General features: G+C 39.1%; 1 protein-coding gene across 9 annotated transcripts in view; it reads left to right on the forward strand.

Moving 5' to 3' along the window:
- TRDN (triadin) overlaps nt 1–19,066 on the forward strand; it is a 203,476-nt gene that overhangs the window by 13,024 nt on the left and 171,386 nt on the right. For 7 of the 9 annotated variants that reach the window (XM_082216111.1, XM_082216106.1, XM_082216112.1 and 4 more), the window contains exons 2-3: nt 6,805–7,008; nt 11,770–11,823. In XM_082216111.1, coding sequence (XP_082072237.1) covers nt 6,805–7,008; nt 11,770–11,823 — 258 coding nt within the window. Of the gene's footprint in view, nt 1–6,804; nt 7,009–11,769; nt 11,824–17,742; nt 17,797–19,066 lie in introns of all 9 variants that reach the window. The other 2 variants (XM_082216105.1, XM_082216110.1) reach the window with 2 other exon arrangements.

A 19,066-nucleotide genomic window follows, 5' to 3' on the forward strand; every position in this document is an offset into this window, starting at 1 on the left:
TGCCTCTGAACACATGCAGAAATTCTTTTTGGTACCAGAATCAGCACACAGTCATTTTATCACAAAAACCCATTATTGGTCTCCCCACTACTGCCTTTCTTCATCTTCAGACTAATTAGGAATAAAGCAAACAAACATTGTTTTGTAGTTGCTATTATTACATATTTGGGAGTCAGAAATCCTTGATGATCTACTGTGCATTATACTGAGATCTACCATTAGAGCCTCATCAGTTTTCTGCCTGCCCCCGCTATAATGCGGACATAGCTATCAAGTTTTGGAAATCTCTGGTTTTTGTTGCTTTTTATTTTGTAAGGATATGAATGCACTATGGAGCCATTGAAAAATATTCTGTTTAGGAGAAAAGAAAAGTACATTCACACAGTTTACATTTTTGGCCTTTTATTAAACATATTTGCATTAAAATAGTATACTGCTTTTAAACAAAAACAAAAACCAGATGTCTCCACTGCTTCATTCTCAGTTAAAGTAACCATAATCCTCACAATATATTGATGTGAAAATGATTATGATATCACAAAGGCAGGATTATGACTCCAGGTGGATGTAAGCAGCAGGAGCTGATGAACTCTTTAGAAAGAGAGATCTTGTTTTCATGCAAATGCCTTTTAAAAATAAAGAAGACAGAGGCAATAGGCAGATCAGAAACTGTTTCTAAAGAGTGTTGTCTGTAGTCCCCTGCCTTTAAAAGCTCAGTTCTCAAATTTCTTCTGTGTAGGATTTTCCCATGCAAAGCCCTATTAGGCCTTTATGTAGGAAAGATGGTTTTGTGTATAATTTTACATGACAACTTGTACATTCAATTGTTAAGTGCAATTTTCTATTTAATCCTGCAGTAGATAAAACCATATTCTGAATTGCCCCTCATCTTGGAAGCATAATTACATATTCCTCTGCCAGTGGTGTAGCATGGGAGGTGCAGGGGGGGCCGGCTGCACCGGGTGCAACATCGGGGGGGGGGGGCGCTCGCATTCGCAGCTCTCTGCCCCTACCTGGCTACCATGGGGTAGGGGGCGCAAATTACTTGCCTTGCCCCAGGTGCTGACAACCCACGCTACGCCACTGTCCTCTGCAGGCATTAGTATGACCATGTGAAGCTGCCATATACAACATGCAACCTAGTATTGTCTACTTTATTCTAATGGACAATCGTTGCCAAAAGGTTTTCCCATTTCCTCAGGTCCTCTTAATTATGGGCACTTGGAGCTTATGGCTCATCCCCTTATTTGCAAAGGCCCTCATGCAGCACAGGATTACACTAATGTTTTGTTGTACAGTGGGCAATGCACATTCAGGAACATGAAATTTAAATTCTCAGACCTGAAACTTTGGCTGCATCATGGTTCTCTGCTGATTGAAAACTTTTTGATCCAGCAGAAACTTCCATCAATGGAAAAGGAAGGGGAGTAACTTTTGCATGCCCAGAAGATGTGAGCCTGCCGACCTGCTCTGTGCACTGACTGCTCATGACAACAATCCTTTGGTTCAAATTAGGCCACAATTTTATTGATTACAGATGTAAGGCGTTTGGGCTTAGGCGTTGGGTATATAACCTGTATCAACCAGCCCACCTGCTGGATGATTCTCCCAGAGGTTGAACCAGTGGCGAGGAAATCCAAGACATACATTAAATAGGTACTACCCCATGTGGTTTGCCTTTTGAAGGGATGCTATGACCCTAGTCCCTGTCTGGGCATTTGGAGAGGAGAACTTGTTCCAGGATCCCTTTAATAGAATACTCATTCCCTTGGAGATGCAGGCAGAGGTTTACAACCTCCCCTTCAACCATGACTAAGGCTTCACCCAATGCCCTACCCACTAAAGTTGTGACAGTTGCTATGAGGTAGGCAAAAAGCCCAGGTTGGCAGATTTACCTGAAGGAAAAATTCTTCCCTGGCCCAAAATAATAGCAACCGATTATAATCTGTAGCAAGGTAAAAACAAAACGAAACTGCTAGCCCCAATGATAGATAGGTGCAAGCCTGACTACAGGGAGGATGTATGGGAGATGTGATGGAAGGTAAGCTGAGTTTTCCCTTTTATTCCCTGGGAACAGAGTGGAGTCCTTGTGAGAACTCAAGTCAGCTCTGTCTCCAGATGGATGAGATTTACTTTCCCACCTGACAAAATGATATATATTTTCCCAGTGATTATATCCTTATGACAGCAAGTTATCGTCCTGGTGAATGGTATAACTTCCTCAGCACTAGCAACTTACCATCTTGGTAAATGGTCATCTGTATTTATTCTGAAAATCAACCCCCAGAGCACACCCTGCATTTGAAGACTACAAGGGGAAACTTGCAGTGATGAGCAAGCCAGTACACTGCGAGCTCCAGATAAATACATAACACCTTTCATAATTCAGCTGAAGTCTAGCACTGTGCTACCGGCAGAACAATTAATCCAACCCTGTTTTTAGTAACTAATAATAGCTTTTAGTGTGATGACTTCACAACAGTTGGTACCAATAAACAAGGATGTGTGTTGTAGAAATCATTTGTAGCCCTGTGCACAAGGTTACATCTTTATATATATATATAAAAATACTCATCTAAAGATGCTGTTTGTTATGAGGGCAACAGGAGTATCCTACCATACCGAATAACAGTTTCGATGAAGGGAGCTTTTTGTTGAGACTGAGGCACAGGAGGAAAGAATTGAATTATCCCCAGTACTCCCTTTTTATGTTTGAAGAACAATCATGCAAGCAATGTAATTCAGACTTGATTCACCTCTCTGCCTAGCAAGCACCTTTGCTCTTCAACCTCTTGTGTCTTGAAGTGAAGCTGGAAAAAGCTGCACACCATATGGATATTCCATGGGAGAAATATGGGGAGTCGGGTGAGTTTACTTAGGAATGAAATGATTTGCCCCTTTCTGTACCTTTGTTTTCTATGGGCTTGAAACTCCAAAATTTGGTGGTGCTGTGAATCAGATCAGGAGAATTTCAGAAAAACACTAGATTTTCCTGCTTAGCTTCCTAATGTTTAATATAAGATGTGGCTCCTGTAGATTTTTCAAACCGTTAGTTATTTGGTTTAGGTAATGCTATATACCGGCATCAATGGACCTATATAACTGTTATATAGTAGCAGCCATTGTAGCAGCAGCAGAAGAAAAATGTGTTATGCACCTCTCGTAATCACCAACATTCAACTTTTGAATGTGTAATGTTACTGATTTGTAATTTTGCATTGTGTAGTAGATCTTAATAACTGTTTGTTACTCAGCAGACTTTCCTTCCTGGTGCAATTTGACTGAAGCAAAATTAGGGTTAGGGACATGGAATAAGAGATGTATTTAAAATGGAAAAGAAAAAGAAATATGCATATGGATTGTATCTAAGTATATGAGACAGTATTCATGAACCAAATGCATCATTCATAAATAAGACCACATTTCATGTAAGTGGCAAAAGCTATGTAGCATGCCAATCTTGTTCGGCTTACACGACATCACAAGTTAGAAATCTTGAGTGTAAAACAAATCACTTGATCAGCATTGGGATGTTTGAAAGGAATGTGAGATGAAAAGAGGACAAAGAACAAGGGAAATTGTGTACAAAAGCAAAATGGGTTAGAACTGCAGAGCTGACAAGGAGGCCAATTAGAATAGCTTTTGTCAGCTCTGAAAACCATTAGAATCTTCTGTGGCGAGACTGAGGGAGTCTGTGATCTTCACAAATGATTGTAAGGACAATAGCTCCAATTGTGAAGATTGACTTCCAGTCCATGACTGTGGGCCTTTAAGGGTGTCTTGATCCTCCTGGATACCTGTCAGTCAAAACTGAATGCCTAGGCTTGGTGCAAGACCAGCAGGCATCTGCTGCCAATAGAGGGCATTGTAATGATCCCTTTGGTATCCAAAGAAACCTTGCCTACCTTTCCGATAGACTCCACCTTATAGCATCTATTGGAAGCACACACTGCTACTGTCCCAATATGTACCAAGTTGTACTTTCCCCGCCCCCTAGTATAGCAGGCATGCTGAAATACTGAGCTGAACAGAGAATCAAATTATTTTCATGAGGACTTGAGCCTTGCTAGGGTTTCTTAACCCTAGGATGCATGCTAAATTCTTTTATTTACACAAAGAGGTCAAGATACTTCCTTAGATGTGAAAATAGGTTTCTACAACTGCAGTACCACTACCTTTTCCTTCACTCCCAACCTGCTACCCACTTCAAAAATTCAGCCCGGAAGAGCCATGGATTCTAACAGTACTCATAGCAAACATTTCTAGAAAAGTAAATTCACATTTTATCCTGTAAAATTGTGGAGGGATTTGATAGTGAAGCATTCCATAAGCATCTCACCTTCTAATATAAGAAAGTCAAGTGCTTCCAAGATTTTAGCTCTGAGGGTAATAGGCAATCTGTGAAAATAGCACTTGAATTCTAATGGGACACCATCTTCGTCATTTTCCCTCTATACCCAACCTTACAATCTTTTGAATGCGGAATTTGTTTTAGTACTATATTTTTGCAGACTATTAAATGGTAGTGCATTAATCCGCATAATGTAAAAACATACAATTACTAGGGCATTCCTAAAATGGATCACTAGGAAAGTGTGAATTCTTGGGCTTTCTGTAGCTTTGAAAACAATTGTTGTTGGGTTGATTACTTCTTTATCAATATGAAGATAGTTAATCTTCCTTGGCAGCTTTTAAAGCCAGGAATAAAAGCTTTGGAAGAATCCAAAACATTTTTAGAGAGACCGCAAAAGTCTCTATCCGGGTAATGCTGACATCATTGTGTAACCAATCAGCCATACATTAAAAGCACTTATATACCACTTTATTAATAGACATGGCTTCTTCCAAAGAATCCCAGAGTTCTTGGTGAAGAAGATTGTTAAACTTCTCTGAGAATTGTAGCTCTGTGAGGGGGTGTCCTAAAACACCTCTGCATCCTTAACAAACTACAGCTCCCAGGATCCTTTAGGGGAAGGCATCATCTAAAGTGGTATAAGAGTGCCTTAAATATATGGCGCAGCTGTGGCTCACAGAGGGCAAAAGAAATCATTCAGAGTGAGGACAATGCCTATTTAAGAAGCTTTGCCATCAAGTCACATAGCCAGATCTGATTGGATACAGCTTTGGTGCCTTACTGGTCTTCAAACTGGTCATTATCCTGGCAACAGCGACAACATTTAGCCAATCAGAGCTACACAGAGGCTCACAATGGACTGCTGGCACTGAATGGAGAACTGATGCAGACCGTGTGGATGTATGTAGGCATCACCACTCCCGTTACAAAAAGCAAAAAGGTGGGGTTGGGGTAGTTAGAGTAGAGAAAAACATGTGAAAGTACCCTTCTGCTTGTTGCTTTTAAGTATTTTAATTTTAGCACCATGGAATATTATATAATGAAACCAGAGACTACCACACTCTTGAACTGTGTGCAGAATATAGTGTTCTTAACTGCTAAAATGGAAGTATGCTAAATACTAGTATGTCATAAAGATGTAGCTATCACTTAGCCAGCTGACAGGTGGCGATGGCTTTTTTGAAATTGGCATATGGCATTACCTTACTATATTTTGCTGAAATCTAGCCTTGAGCTTCAGTTTATCTAGCTCTCATATTTTGGAAGAAGTTAGGTGGTTACCAGTTAGATAGACGTGTTGTGATTTTTAAAATTATTATTACAAGAGTCTGGAGGTTCATTTAAATGTATAATTTTAGATTTGTATATGTTTAGAGAAGTAGTGTGATGAGACAAATAAAGCATTGGACTTGGACCAGGGAGACTTGAGTAGAAATTTCTGCCATGATGGTTGCTGGGTGACATTGAGCCAATCTTTCTCTTTCATACAAACCTTACTTCAATGAGTTGTTGTGAAGATACAAGTGTGTAATGCAGTCCACAATACACTGAGCTCCTTAGAGAAAAGGCAGGGTCCAATTTTTAAAAAGTCAAAAATAAAGTTGATGTGTAGCCTTCATTTGGCATTATTTCATTTGCATCATGAACATTTTATGACTTTTTTTGGGGGGTATCAAACTCTGTTGAGGGTTTTAGTTAAATACAAGGGTCAAGGGGCAATTGAGACATCTTCCCCATGTTAAATTTATTTTCTGTGGAAGTAATGTGATGGAACACAGCAGCTGTGTCAGCGTGTTATAAGAATTCAGTTATCTTTGCACTTAGTTACATAATAGCATGCTGTTAGATTGCCCATTTGTAAGTTAAATACTTACTGCTTCTGATCAGTGCTTAATTTCTTAAACTATAGTAGAATCTGGAGAAATGCCAGGACTTGAAAGGTGCCAGGCAATCATGCCCTACAGCTTATGAACCCTAGACTTCAGGCAGTGGCTCTATTTTTTATATACAGTTATTTCTTTTCCTGACAGTGTGTGTAGGGTTTTGTCATGGCCTTTGGCTTGTACAATAAAACTTATTTTGGTTTAATTTGAACCTTAGCCCATATATTCCTAAATGTAGAGACTAGAGCAGATGTTGTTAATTTGTGGCAAGACAGAGAACATGTGTTCATGCTCAAAAGCCTTCTACCTGTTCTGGAACTGAAGGCAGTTTCCAGAACTAAGCCATGGTGATCCAGTCCTTCAAACAAGCTCTGCTATAGATATTTGCAATTTGAATTTTCTTCTCATGATTCCATCCACAGCTTTGTTATTGTTGAGCTCTGAGAGCAAAATCTCATTTTTTTATTGTGCCTTAAATTCTACAAATGTATAAATGTTTCCTTAATGCTGGGAGGTGCAACCGTCAAGACTTGTGCATTTATATAATCTCTTTTACCTGTTTCTTAGGACCTGTGTCCACCACTACAGTGATAGACAACAAGAATGGAACAGTCCCCATGCCACATGTGAAAGTGTCCAAGAAAGTTTCAGAAGAATTTGCCACCACGTTCAGCTCACCAGCAGCATGGCTACTTGTCGCTGCACTCATTGTTACCTGGTCAGCTGTGGCCATTGTCATGTTCGACTTGGTAGATTACAAAACCCTGGCAGGTGAGACTCGTATATCTTACAAAATGTAAGGTAATCACTTTCAAAGTAGATACAGTTTGTAAGGTCCTTCTGAGAACCACTAAATGACTGCTATTTCCAAGCTAAGTGTGGGAGTGAACAATTGAAAATAGTATATTGTCTAATTTTAAAAGATTCAGTACAGTTAGCTGGTATTTATATCCAGAGGTTGCCATTATATTGACATCACGAATGTTATTTTAGGTCTGCAAATGTAGATGATTAGTGGTTAACATGGTGTCCTGGGGAAAGTGGGAGGTACAAGCTTTCCCCTAGAATATTCCCATCAGTTTATTGTACAATACTGTAGATGTTAGCTTCTGCATTCCCAGTGATGGGGTACTACAGTGTCAGGCAAGACAGAGAGATAAGAAATAAGTTATAAACAGTCTAGAGCAGAAAACATTATGCTATATATGTTTCTCATAGGTTGTTTCAAAGAATTTGTGTATGTGTGTATGTACACACACACACACACACACACCTGTTGAATTATTTTTCTTTGTGAGATGATGTCAGCAGATTATTCCCTTACATGTTAATCTGATCAAACCCTTTGATTTTCTGAGGGGTTTTTCAAATGTAGAAGGTTTGTGTTCTTCATGTACTTAAATGGAATTCAATAAGCAAGATATGGGATAGCTCTAATGGTCTACTCAATTTAATAGGTTCATATAAGATACACTGGTCTTCTTTTAAATACCATTAATGATGTAAGTCTTTCAAAATATTAATTAGGTAAAACACTGTATATTCATTTCAGGCAGGCAGGCGAGCTCTACTAAAATGCTTCTGAGTACTCACTCTATTGAAATGCTTTAAATATCTTTCATGTCTGACAGAAATTAGTCTAAAAGGATTCACACATACAATAGCTTGCCATTATTAGGGAATTAGATTGTATCTAATAAATAAATCTGTCTGCATAAAGTACCCTCATTTGTACAGTTATTTTAATTGCACTCAATATACTGATATCTTCACATATAATTGAAAAAAAATCAATTATTAAACAAATCTTTGCAATCCATCCAAAGCCAGTTAAAATATGACTCTTCTAATTATTTAACAATCACAGAAATGAACTGAAGACCAAGGTTTAATCCACTGTGCTCTCATTAAAATTAGAAAATTAAGCAAAATAATTTGCACAGACCAATCTGTTAGTCATTTACATGCTTCCATATGAGCACTCATTAGGGCTGTGCTGAACTATTATGAATTTCTAGATTTGTTTTGAAATTTGCATACTCATCAAGGGATGACCTTTCTTCAAACAGCTAAACAAATAACACCCAAGTCAAAAGTCATGGCCGAAGAACAAGATGGAAGGAGGGGAGGAGGTTCTGCCAAGTCTGCCATAGTAGATAGGAAGCTGCTGCCAGCAATGCTCCCGTTGGTGGAGAGATAGATCTCCCCTCGGCCAGATAGACTGGAGTACCAGAGGCTTTGCATTCATGGGATCAAAACCCCCACAAATCCCTCACAAGGCCGTCAAATTTGCCTTCCCAACTTAGCAGTTCTTCAGATGCAATGATGGCTCTGCCATTCAGGTTGTCTTTAGCCTCTCATGAGGATTGTTTTGTAAGCTTCACCCAACTGAATGATATCCATTGTGTAAGACACCTGTCCCCCCCACATCCTGCCATGGCCATGTGTCTTCAGGTATGGCTGGATATGGAGATTGCATCAGATTCCCCATAGCCAGAAAAAGGACTTTCTTCTAGCTCTAGTTCAGTCAGGTTGGCAGCTTCTCCAGCCACTGTACAGATCCCTTCATCCAAAAGTTTGGGAACATCTGTGAGCTGTGGTGAGCTAAATCAAGCCTGCACATTTCTCTAATTTCTCATTATAAATCAGATTTTAGGGGCTTTTGTCTTTTGTTTCCAGGACTAGAAAGAGAAACAGAGAAAAGTATATTGGTAGGTGGCAGAAGGTGGCTTTTTAAAAAACTTTGTATTAATGATATAAATGGAGAATTCAGGCAAACTGTTTGACACATATGAGGTGCATTCTTGAATGGAACCAAACTAACTAGACTTGCATCAAGTGGTGATGTGGTAGAATCTAAAACAAAATTGCTTTGTGACAAAATGCAAAATAGCAATATGAAATGCTCATGTTGAGATCTTCTTATGGATTTTGAGCAACGTGTGTGTTGTACTTCAAACTATGAAGCCCCAGTGTGTGGCTCTACCTCTTACCAGTTCAGTAACTAAAAACATGTAAGATTTTATTTTAAAATAATTTGAGCAGCAATCCTAAGCACACCAACTAGGGCAGGAAAAGCCCAATCTGTTGCCCTCAAGATGTTTTGGACTACAGCTCCCATCAGTCCCGGCTAACATAGTCAATGGTCAGGGATAATGGGAGTTGTAGTCCACAGTGTCTGGCGGTTATCATTTGGGCTACCTGTGGACTAGGCCCACTAAATGCAATGGAGTTTAATTCCAGGTAAACCTGCTTAAGATTGTGCTACTTGGGAAGAAAAAGTGAGACAAATAATTCAGAGTTGGAGAAGTGTATTTTGTGTGGCTGTTTCCTTTGGGAATATACAATAATTTTTGCTGTCACGTTTTGGACCAAACCACAGTCCTCGCAGCAACAGTGATGGAACACCACAGACAAAGAAACAGATTAATTCAATTTGGATATGATAAGCATGAGAACTAGTTTTCAAATCCATCTGGGGTTTCATGGAGGATTGCTTAATCCTCACAGCAATTTCTAGAAGATAAAGAAAACCTTTGCCCATATTGAATGTGTTTATCAAAGAAAATCGAAGCAAATTCCCAATTTTCTTGCAGCAAATGGGCAGCACAAGCTCTCTAAAGGCAAAATTTTGAATTTTGCCTGATATGGCTCAAATACTATGTTAAACTTGCATTTGACTTGACTTACTGGCAATTAATTGGGGGGGGTTGGTTGGTATCTACTTCTTTTTAAAAAAAATAATAATAAGAAGTCTGATTTAAATTCAGAAAGAAAGAAAGAAATGGAACTTCTGGCAGATCTAATTCTGCCTATGACCAGACATAGATAGCTCAGTTAGTTAGAGTGTAGTGCGGATAATGCCAAAGTTGCAGGTTCAATCCCATTATGGGACAACTGCATATTCCTGCTTTACAGGGGGTTTGTTTTTAAAGCGACTCTTTGTTGATTCTGCAGGCATTGTGAACTTTGTGGTGTGACTTTCAAATGCATTTTGAAAGTGAATTTGTCTATTTGCGTTTGTTTCAGCCCTAATCTAGTACTGATAATTGGAGGTAGCAAAGGGACAGATAAAACTTGCTTATATGCTGGACCATCCAGCTATTTTGACAATTAAGAATCTTGAAGGTCTGGAACTTCAGGTGGAATGATTCTCTTCCTTGGTTCTTTGCCTATTTTCCAAGGTGGCTGGATCTCATGTAGCTAATATGTGGAATGCAGAACTAGCCAGCCTTGAGAATCAGGCAAATAAACTTTTATCCACAAAGCCCTGCATAGACCTGTATTTGCAGATCCAGCTATATAACATGTCATCTTACCTTATTTTATCATATTTTATTTTATTGTATATAACAAAGTTTATATGCAGCTTAATTGTAACAAAACTTCTAAGCAGTTTAGAAGAACTATAAAATGGTCAATTAAAACAGTTTAAATTGACATTAATCATTTAGATCAATTTTTAAAATTTAAAAGCTATTAAAATTAACAGTAAAAGAGATTAAAATTCATCAACATCTATGTCTCTGGAGAGACTTGCCTCAACAAAAATGTTTTAAGCATGTACTAGAAAGAGTACAGCAAAAGTCTGATGTCAGTAGGCATAGAGATCCAAAGTGTAGCTGCTGCCACACTAAAATAATAATTTCTTACAACTGTGCACAGAGTATCATGGGGCACCTGTAGTAGTGCCAGTTCCACAGACTGAAGCTATCAAGTGCCCAAGGCAACCTTGTAAGTCAACTGGTCCCAAGCTGTTAAGGACTTTGTACAGCCTTATATCATGTAATATTTCATTCCATAGGAAAATTTGGAAGCATTTCCCTGGCCCAAATCCAGAGATTGGTCTTCTGGTGAAATGTGCAAATATTGCGGAAGATGTTTCCATTGGTCTTCACTTATAACATGTAACAGCTCCAATTACCTTGCAACTGAAGTGAAATACGACCCTGCTTTCCTACGTGTAACAGGCCCTGTTTCTGAATTCCCCATTTCTTCAGTGTATCTTCAAAATTGACCTGTAGATTGGAAGTGTAGCATTCACCAGGAAAATTTAGGGGATAGATAAAATGGCATATATAAAATGTATGTAGCCTTACCCTGGGATTCCCAGTGCAGCAGCTGTTGCTGCCACAGCACCTACAGATACCATCCTTGCTGCCCAGCAAAACTCCTTTTGATTTTTAGGTTTCCCCCCCTCCCTCTGGGTAGCTGGGATCATTTCAAAGTGAAGCACTGGTCCCTATCCCCTATCATATTCATTTCCCAGAATGCCTTTGGGCCCCCATATCCTTGGGATATAAAGATGGTAGATGGCTCCAGGCAGACATTTGCTTTGCAGTGTTCCTGGATGCCCATAAGAATAATAACAAGTGAGCCCCTAAACCCCACTGCGCAGTAATCCTTGGGGGGAGGGGTTGGGAAGGCAGTAGAAGGACTGGGTAGTGGGAAGCCAACAGGGGAGGGGGTTGGGAAGGCAGGTTTAACTTTTCCTCTTCTTACTCTTACTTCATGTGTATTTTGTTCTCATAGGAATACATCAACTTGATATTGACAAAGATGTGGGGAAAGCTGAGATCCCTAGAGGCAAGGAACCCATTTTATTTTTTTTCCACATTTCAAACATATCTGTCATGCTCTTTGATCGTATTGAGTTGCACAACTGCTGCAAAGGGTTTTTGTTTTTGTTTTTCCAAATTACAGGAATTATATAGACACTCCATAATAAACCTGCAGTATACATTGTTGGGAACTAAATGCTCTGAGGTAAAAGGAGTAAATCCGACTGAAGTGCCGATCCACAAAGCAGTTAAGGAAGAACGGGAGGGAGATTTAAGACTTAAATATTAAGCCAATGTAGTCGGATTGAAGAGAATGGAGCTATTAGGACTGGGTCACACATCCATTTATTTATATTTGATAACTGTAAAATTAAATAGGGGCTTGCATGCATGAATGAACCATAGCAAGTCAAGCAGCACAAAGCAAAACTTTCATAGCACTTCAAACACAATGCTTGTAAATGGAGTCAATTTGCACACTCAGTGGGAAGTCGTCGTGGAGAGAAAACAAATATTATGTGTACATTTGCGAATTGGCATTAAATCACATTAAATACTTCAGCTTAAGTACACTGTAACTGAGCTCTGAGAATGGTTGAAAAAATCCAGTTCAAATGCTGAACCGAAGACACCTGGGAATTACACGTAAGCTGCTCTTAGTTCATTGGGGGAAAGGGTGGTATAAATATAATTAATAGATAGGGTTTATTTGCACGTAAATGCCATCTTCTTATTTTTTTATAAAAGAAAAGTCATTTTAATGCCCTTTAAAACAACATAGGGCCACTGGTCATGCTTGCTGGGGCTGATGGGAGTTGTAGTTCAGCAACAGCGGGGTGGGGGGCAAAGGTTCCCCACACCTGACATAGTGTGTTGACGATCTCTGCATTCTATCAAAGGTGATGTATGTGTAGAACTGGGCAGGCTTTTGTGTGTGTGTTTTCTTGTTGGATGAAGTACCATATACACAAAGATGTGCTATGCACATGGTTTCTGGAGTTGAATCATAGCTATTGAGATCATTTGCAAATGAAGCCTGAGACTGGATTTGGAATTAGTGTGTCAGGTTTGCAACATCAGATACCTATCTTAGAAGGGGTGGGGACTGGCTCTCCTCCCATTCCATCAGCCATTTGTTGGGCAGCAAGAAGCCAATTTATTACTGTGCACCCATATCAAACACTGTTCTTAAAACATTAAATTCATTATGCCATATTTTATTAGAGTACTTATATGTGCTGTGAATCAGATCAGGAGAATTTCAGAAAAACACTAGATTTTCCTGCTTAGCTTCCTAATGTTTAATATAAGATGTGGCTCCTGTAGATTTTTCAAACCGTTAGTTATTTGGTTTAGGTAATGCTATATACCGGCATCAATGGACCTATATAACTGTTATATAGTAGCAGCCATTGTAGCAGCAGCAGAAGAAAAATGTGTTATGCACCTCTCGTAATCACCAACATTCAACTTTTGAATGTGTAATGTTACTGATTTGTAATTTTGCATTGTGTAGTAGATCTTAATAACTGTTTGTTACTCAGCAGACTTTCCTTCCTGGTGCAATTTGACTGAAGCAAAATTAGGGTTAGGGACATGGAATAAGAGATGTATTTAAAATGGAAAAGAAAAAGAAATATGCATATGGATTGTATCTAAGTATATGAGACAGTATTCATGAACCAAATGCATCATTCATAAATAAGACCACATTTCATGTAAGTGGCAAAAGCTATGTAGCATGCCAATCTTGTTCGGCTTACACGACATCACAAGTTAGAAATCTTGAGTGTAAAACAAATCACTTGATCAGCATTGGGATGTTTGAAAGGAATGTGAGATGAAAAGAGGACAAAGAACAAGGGAAATTGTGTACAAAAGCAAAATGGGTTAGAACTGCAGAGCTGACAAGGAGGCCAATTAGAATAGCTTTTGTCAGCTCTGAAAACCATTAGAATCTTCTGTGGCGAGACTGAGGGAGTCTGTGATCTTCACAAATGATTGTAAGGACAATAGCTCCAATTGTGAAGATTGACTTCCAGTCCATGACTGTGGGCCTTTAAGGGTGTCTTGATCCTCCTGGATACCTGTCAGTCAAAACTGAATGCCTAGGCTTGGTGCAAGACCAGCAGGCATCTGCTGCCAATAGAGGGCATTGTAATGATCCCTTTGGTATCCAAAGAAACCTTGCCTACCTTTCCGATAGACTCCACCTTATAGCATCTATTGGAAGCACACACTGCTACTGTCCCAATATGTACCAAGTTGTACTTTCCCCGCCCCCTAGTATAGCAGGCATGCTGAAATACTGAGCTGAACAGAGAATCAAATTATTTTCATGAGGACTTGAGCCTTGCTAGGGTTTCTTAACCCTAGGATGCATGCTAAATTCTTTTATTTACACAAAGAGGTCAAGATACTTCCTTAGATGTGAAAATAGGTTTCTACAACTGCAGTACCACTACCTTTTCCTTCACTCCCAACCTGCTACCCACTTCAAAAATTCAGCCCGGAAGAGCCATGGATTCTAACAGTACTCATAGCAAACATTTCTAGAAAAGTAAATTCACATTTTATCCTGTAAAATTGTGGAGGGATTTGATAGTGAAGCATTCCATAAGCATCTCACCTTCTAATATAAGAAAGTCAAGTGCTTCCAAGATTTTAGCTCTGAGGGTAATAGGCAATCTGTGAAAATAGCACTTGAATTCTAATGGGACACCATCTTCGTCATTTTCCCTCTATACCCAACCTTACAATCTTTTGAATGCGGAATTTGTTTTAGTACTATATTTTTGCAGACTATTAAATGGTAGTGCATTAATCCGCATAATGTAAAAACATACAATTACTAGGGCATTCCTAAAATGGATCACTAGGAAAGTGTGAATTCTTGGGCTTTCTGTAGCTTTGAAAACAATTGTTGTTGGGTTGATTACTTCTTTATCAATATGAAGATAGTTAATCTTCCTTGGCAGCTTTTAAAGCCAGGAATAAAAGCTTTGGAAGAATCCAAAACATTTTTAGAGAGACCGCAAAAGTCTCTATCCGGGTAATGCTGACATCATTGTGTAACCAATCAGCCATACATTAAAAGCACTTATATACCACTTTATTAATAGACATGGCTTCTTCCAAAGAATCCCAGAGTTCTTGGTGAAGAAGATTGTTAAACTTCTCTGAGAATTGTAGCTCTGTGAGGGGGTGTCCTAAAACACCTCTGCATCCTTAACAAACTACAGCTCCCAGGATCCTTTAGGGGAAGGCATCATCTAAAGTGGTATAAGAGTGCCTTAAATATATGGCGCAGCTGTGGCTCACAGAGGGCAAAAGAAATCATTCAGAGTGTGTGTTGTACTTCAAACTATGAAGCCCCAGTGTGTGGCTCTACCTCTTACCAGTTCAGTAACTAAAAACATGTAAGATTTTATTTTAAAATAATTTGAGCAGCAATCCTAAGCACACCAACTAGGGCAGGAAAAGCCCAATCTGTTGCCCTCAAGATGTTTTGGACTACAGCTCCCATCAGTCCCGGCTAACATAGTCAATGGTCAGGGATAATGGGAGTTGTAGTCCACAGTGTCTGGCGGTTATCATTTGGGCTACCTGTGGACTAGGCCCACTAAATGCAATGGAGTTTAATTCCAGGTAAACCTGCTTAAGATTGTGCTACTTGGGAAGAAAAAGTGAGACAAATAATTCAGAGTTGGAGAAGTGTATTTTGTGTGGCTGTTTCCTTTGGGAATATACAATAATTTTTGCTGTCACGTTTTGGACCAAACCACAGTCCTCGCAGCAACAGTGATGGAACACCACAGACAAAGAAACAGATTAATTCAATTTGGATATGATAAGCATGAGAACTAGTTTTCAAATCCATCTGGGGTTTCATGGAGGATTGCTTAATCCTCACAGCAATTTCTAGAAGATAAAGAAAACCTTTGCCCATATTGAATGTGTTTATCAAAGAAAATCGAAGCAAATTCCCAATTTTCTTGCAGCAAATGGGCAGCACAAGCTCTCTAAAGGCAAAATTTTGAATTTTGCCTGATATGGCTCAAATACTATGTTAAACTTGCATTTGACTTGACTTACTGGCAATTAATTGGGGGGGGGGGTTGGTTGGTATCTACTTCTTTTTAAAAAAAAAAATAATAAGAAGTCTGATTTAAATTCAGAAAGAAAGAAAGAAATGGAACTTCTGGCAGATCTAATTCTGCCTATGACCAGACATAGATAGCTCAGTTAGTTAGAGTGTAGTGCGGATAATGCCAAAGTTGCAGGTTCAATCCCATTATGGGACAACTGCATATTCCTGCTTTACAGGGGGTTTGTTTTTAAAGCGACTCTTTGTTGATTCTGCAGGCATTGTGAACTTTGTGGTGTGACTTTCAAATGCATTTTGAAAGTGAATTTGTCTATTTGCGTTTGTTTCAGCCCTAATCTAGTACTGATAATTGGAGGTAGCAAAGGGACAGATAAAACTTGCTTATATGCTGGACCATCCAGCTATTTTGACAATTAAGAATCTTGAAGGTCTGGAACTTCAGGTGGAATGATTCTCTTCCTTGGTTCTTTGCCTATTTTCCAAGGTGGCTGGATCTCATGTAGCTAATATGTGGAATGCAGAACTAGCCAGCCTTGAGAATCAGGCAAGTAAACTTTTATCCACAAAGCCCTGCATAGACCTGTATTTGCAGATCCAGCTATATAACATGTCATCTTACCTTATTTTATCATATTTTATTTTATTGTATATAACAAAGTTTATATGCAGCTTAATTGTAACAAAACTTCTAAGCAGTTTAGAAGAACTATAAAATGGTCAATTAAAACAGTTTAAATTGACATTAATCATTTAGATCAATTTTTAAAATTTAAAAGCTATTAAAATTAACAGTAAAAGAGATTAAAATTCATCAACATCTATGTCTCTGGAGAGACTTGCCTCAACAAAAATGTTTTAAGCATGTACTAGAAAGAGTACAGCAAAAGTCTGATGTCAGTAGGCATAGAGATCCAAAGTGTAGCTGCTGCCACACTAAAATAATAATTTCTTACAACTGTGCACAGAGTATCATGGGGCACCTGTAGTAGTGCCAGTTCCACAGACTGAAGCTATCAAGTGCCCAAGGCAACCTTGTAAGTCAACTGGTCCCAAGCTGTTAAGGACTTTGTACAGCCTTATATCATGTAATATTTCATTCCATAGGAAAATTTGGAAGCATTTCCCTGGCCCAAATCCAGAGATTGGTCTTCTGGTGAAATGTGCAAATATTGCGGAAGATGTTTCCATTGGTCTTCACTTATAACATGTAACAGCTCCAATTACCTTGCAACTGAAGTGAAATACGACCCTGCTTTCCTACGTGTAACAGGCCCTGTTTCTGAATTCCCCATTTCTTCAGTGTATCTTCAAAATTGACCTGTAGATTGGAAGTGTAGCATTCACCAGGAAAATTTAGGGGATAGATAAAATGGCATATATAAAATGTATGTAGCCTTACCCTGGGATTCCCAGTGCAGCAGCTGTTGCTGCCACAGCACCTACAGATACCATCCTTGCTGCCCAGCAAAACTCCTTTTGATTTTTAGGTTTCCCCCCCTCCCTCTGGGTAGCTGGGATCATTTCAAAGTGAAGCACTGGTCCCTATCCCCTATCATATTCATTTCCCAGAATGCCTTTGGGGCCCCATAGGTATCCTTGGGATATAAAGATGGTAGATGGCTCCAGGCAGACATTTGCTTTGCAGTGTTCCTGGATGCCCATAAGAATAATAACAAGTGAGCCCCTAAACCCCACTGCGCAGTAATCCTTGGGGGGAGGGGTTGGGAAGGCAGTAGAAGGACTGGGTAGTGGGAAGCCAACAGGGGAGGGGGTTGGGAAGGCAGGTTTAACTTTTCCTCTTCTTACTCTTACTTCATGTGTATTTTGTTCTCATAGGAATACATCAACTTGATATTGACAAAGATGTGGGGAAAGCTGAGATCCCTAGAGGCAAGGAACCCATTTTATTTTTTTTCCACATTTCAAACATATCTGTCATGCTCTTTGATCGTATTGAGTTGCACAACTGCTGCAAAGGGTTTTTGTTTTTGTTTTTCCAAATTACAGGAATTATGTAGACACTCCATAATAAACCTGCAGTATACATTGTTGGGAACTAAATGCTCTGAGGTAAAAGGAGTAAATCCGACTGAAGTGCCGATCCACAAAGCAGTTAAGGAAGAACGGGAGGGAGATTTAAGACTTAAATATTAAGCCAATGTAGTCGGATTGAAGAGAATGGAGCTATTAGGACTGGGTCACACATCCATTTATTTATATTTGATAACTGTAAAATTAAATAGGGGCTTGCATGCATGAATGAACCATAGCAAGTCAAGCAGCACAAAGCAAACTTTCATAGCACTTCAAACACAATGCTTGTAAATGGAGTCAATTTGCACACTCAGTGGGAAGTCGTCGTGGAGAGAAAACAAATATTATGTGTACATTTGCGAATTGGCATTAAATCACATTAAATACTTCAGCTTAAGTACACTGTAACTGAGCTCTGAGAATGGTTGAAAAAATCCAGTTCAAATGCTGAACCGAAGACACCTGGGAATTACACGTAAGCTGCTCTTAGTTCATTGGGGGAAAGGGTGGTATAAATATAATTAATAGATAGGGTTTATTTGCACGTAAATGCCATCTTCTTATTTTTTTATAAAAGAAAAGTCATTTTAATGCCCTTTAAAACAACATAGGGCCACTGGTCATGCTTGCTGGGGCTGATGGGAGTTGTAGTTCAGCAACAGCGGGGTGGGGGGCAAAGGTTCCCCACACCTGACATAGTGTGTTGACGATCTCTGCATTCTATCAAAGGTGATGTATGTGTAGAACTGGGCAGGCTTTTGTGTGTGTGTTTTCTTGTTGGATGAAGTACCATATACACAAAGATGTGCTATGCACATGGTTTCTGGAGTTGAATCATAGCTATTGAGATCATTTGCAAATGAAGCCTGAGACTGGATTTGGAATTAGTGTGTCAGGTTTGCAACATCAGATACCTATCTTAGAAGGGGTGGGGACTGGCTCTCCTCCCATTCCATCAGCCATTTGTTGGGCAGCAAGAAGCCAATTTATTACTGTGCACCCATATCAAACACTGTTCTTAAAACATTAAATTCATTATGCCATATTTTATTAGAGTACTTATATGTCATTATTTCTATCATCTATCATCTATCATCTATCATCTATCATCTATTATCTATCTATC

The sequence above is a fragment of the Podarcis vaucheri genome (assembly GCF_965113315.1).
Source record: "Podarcis vaucheri genome assembly, chromosome: 3".
NCBI classification, from domain to species: domain Eukaryota; kingdom Metazoa; phylum Chordata; class Lepidosauria; order Squamata; family Lacertidae; genus Podarcis; species Podarcis vaucheri.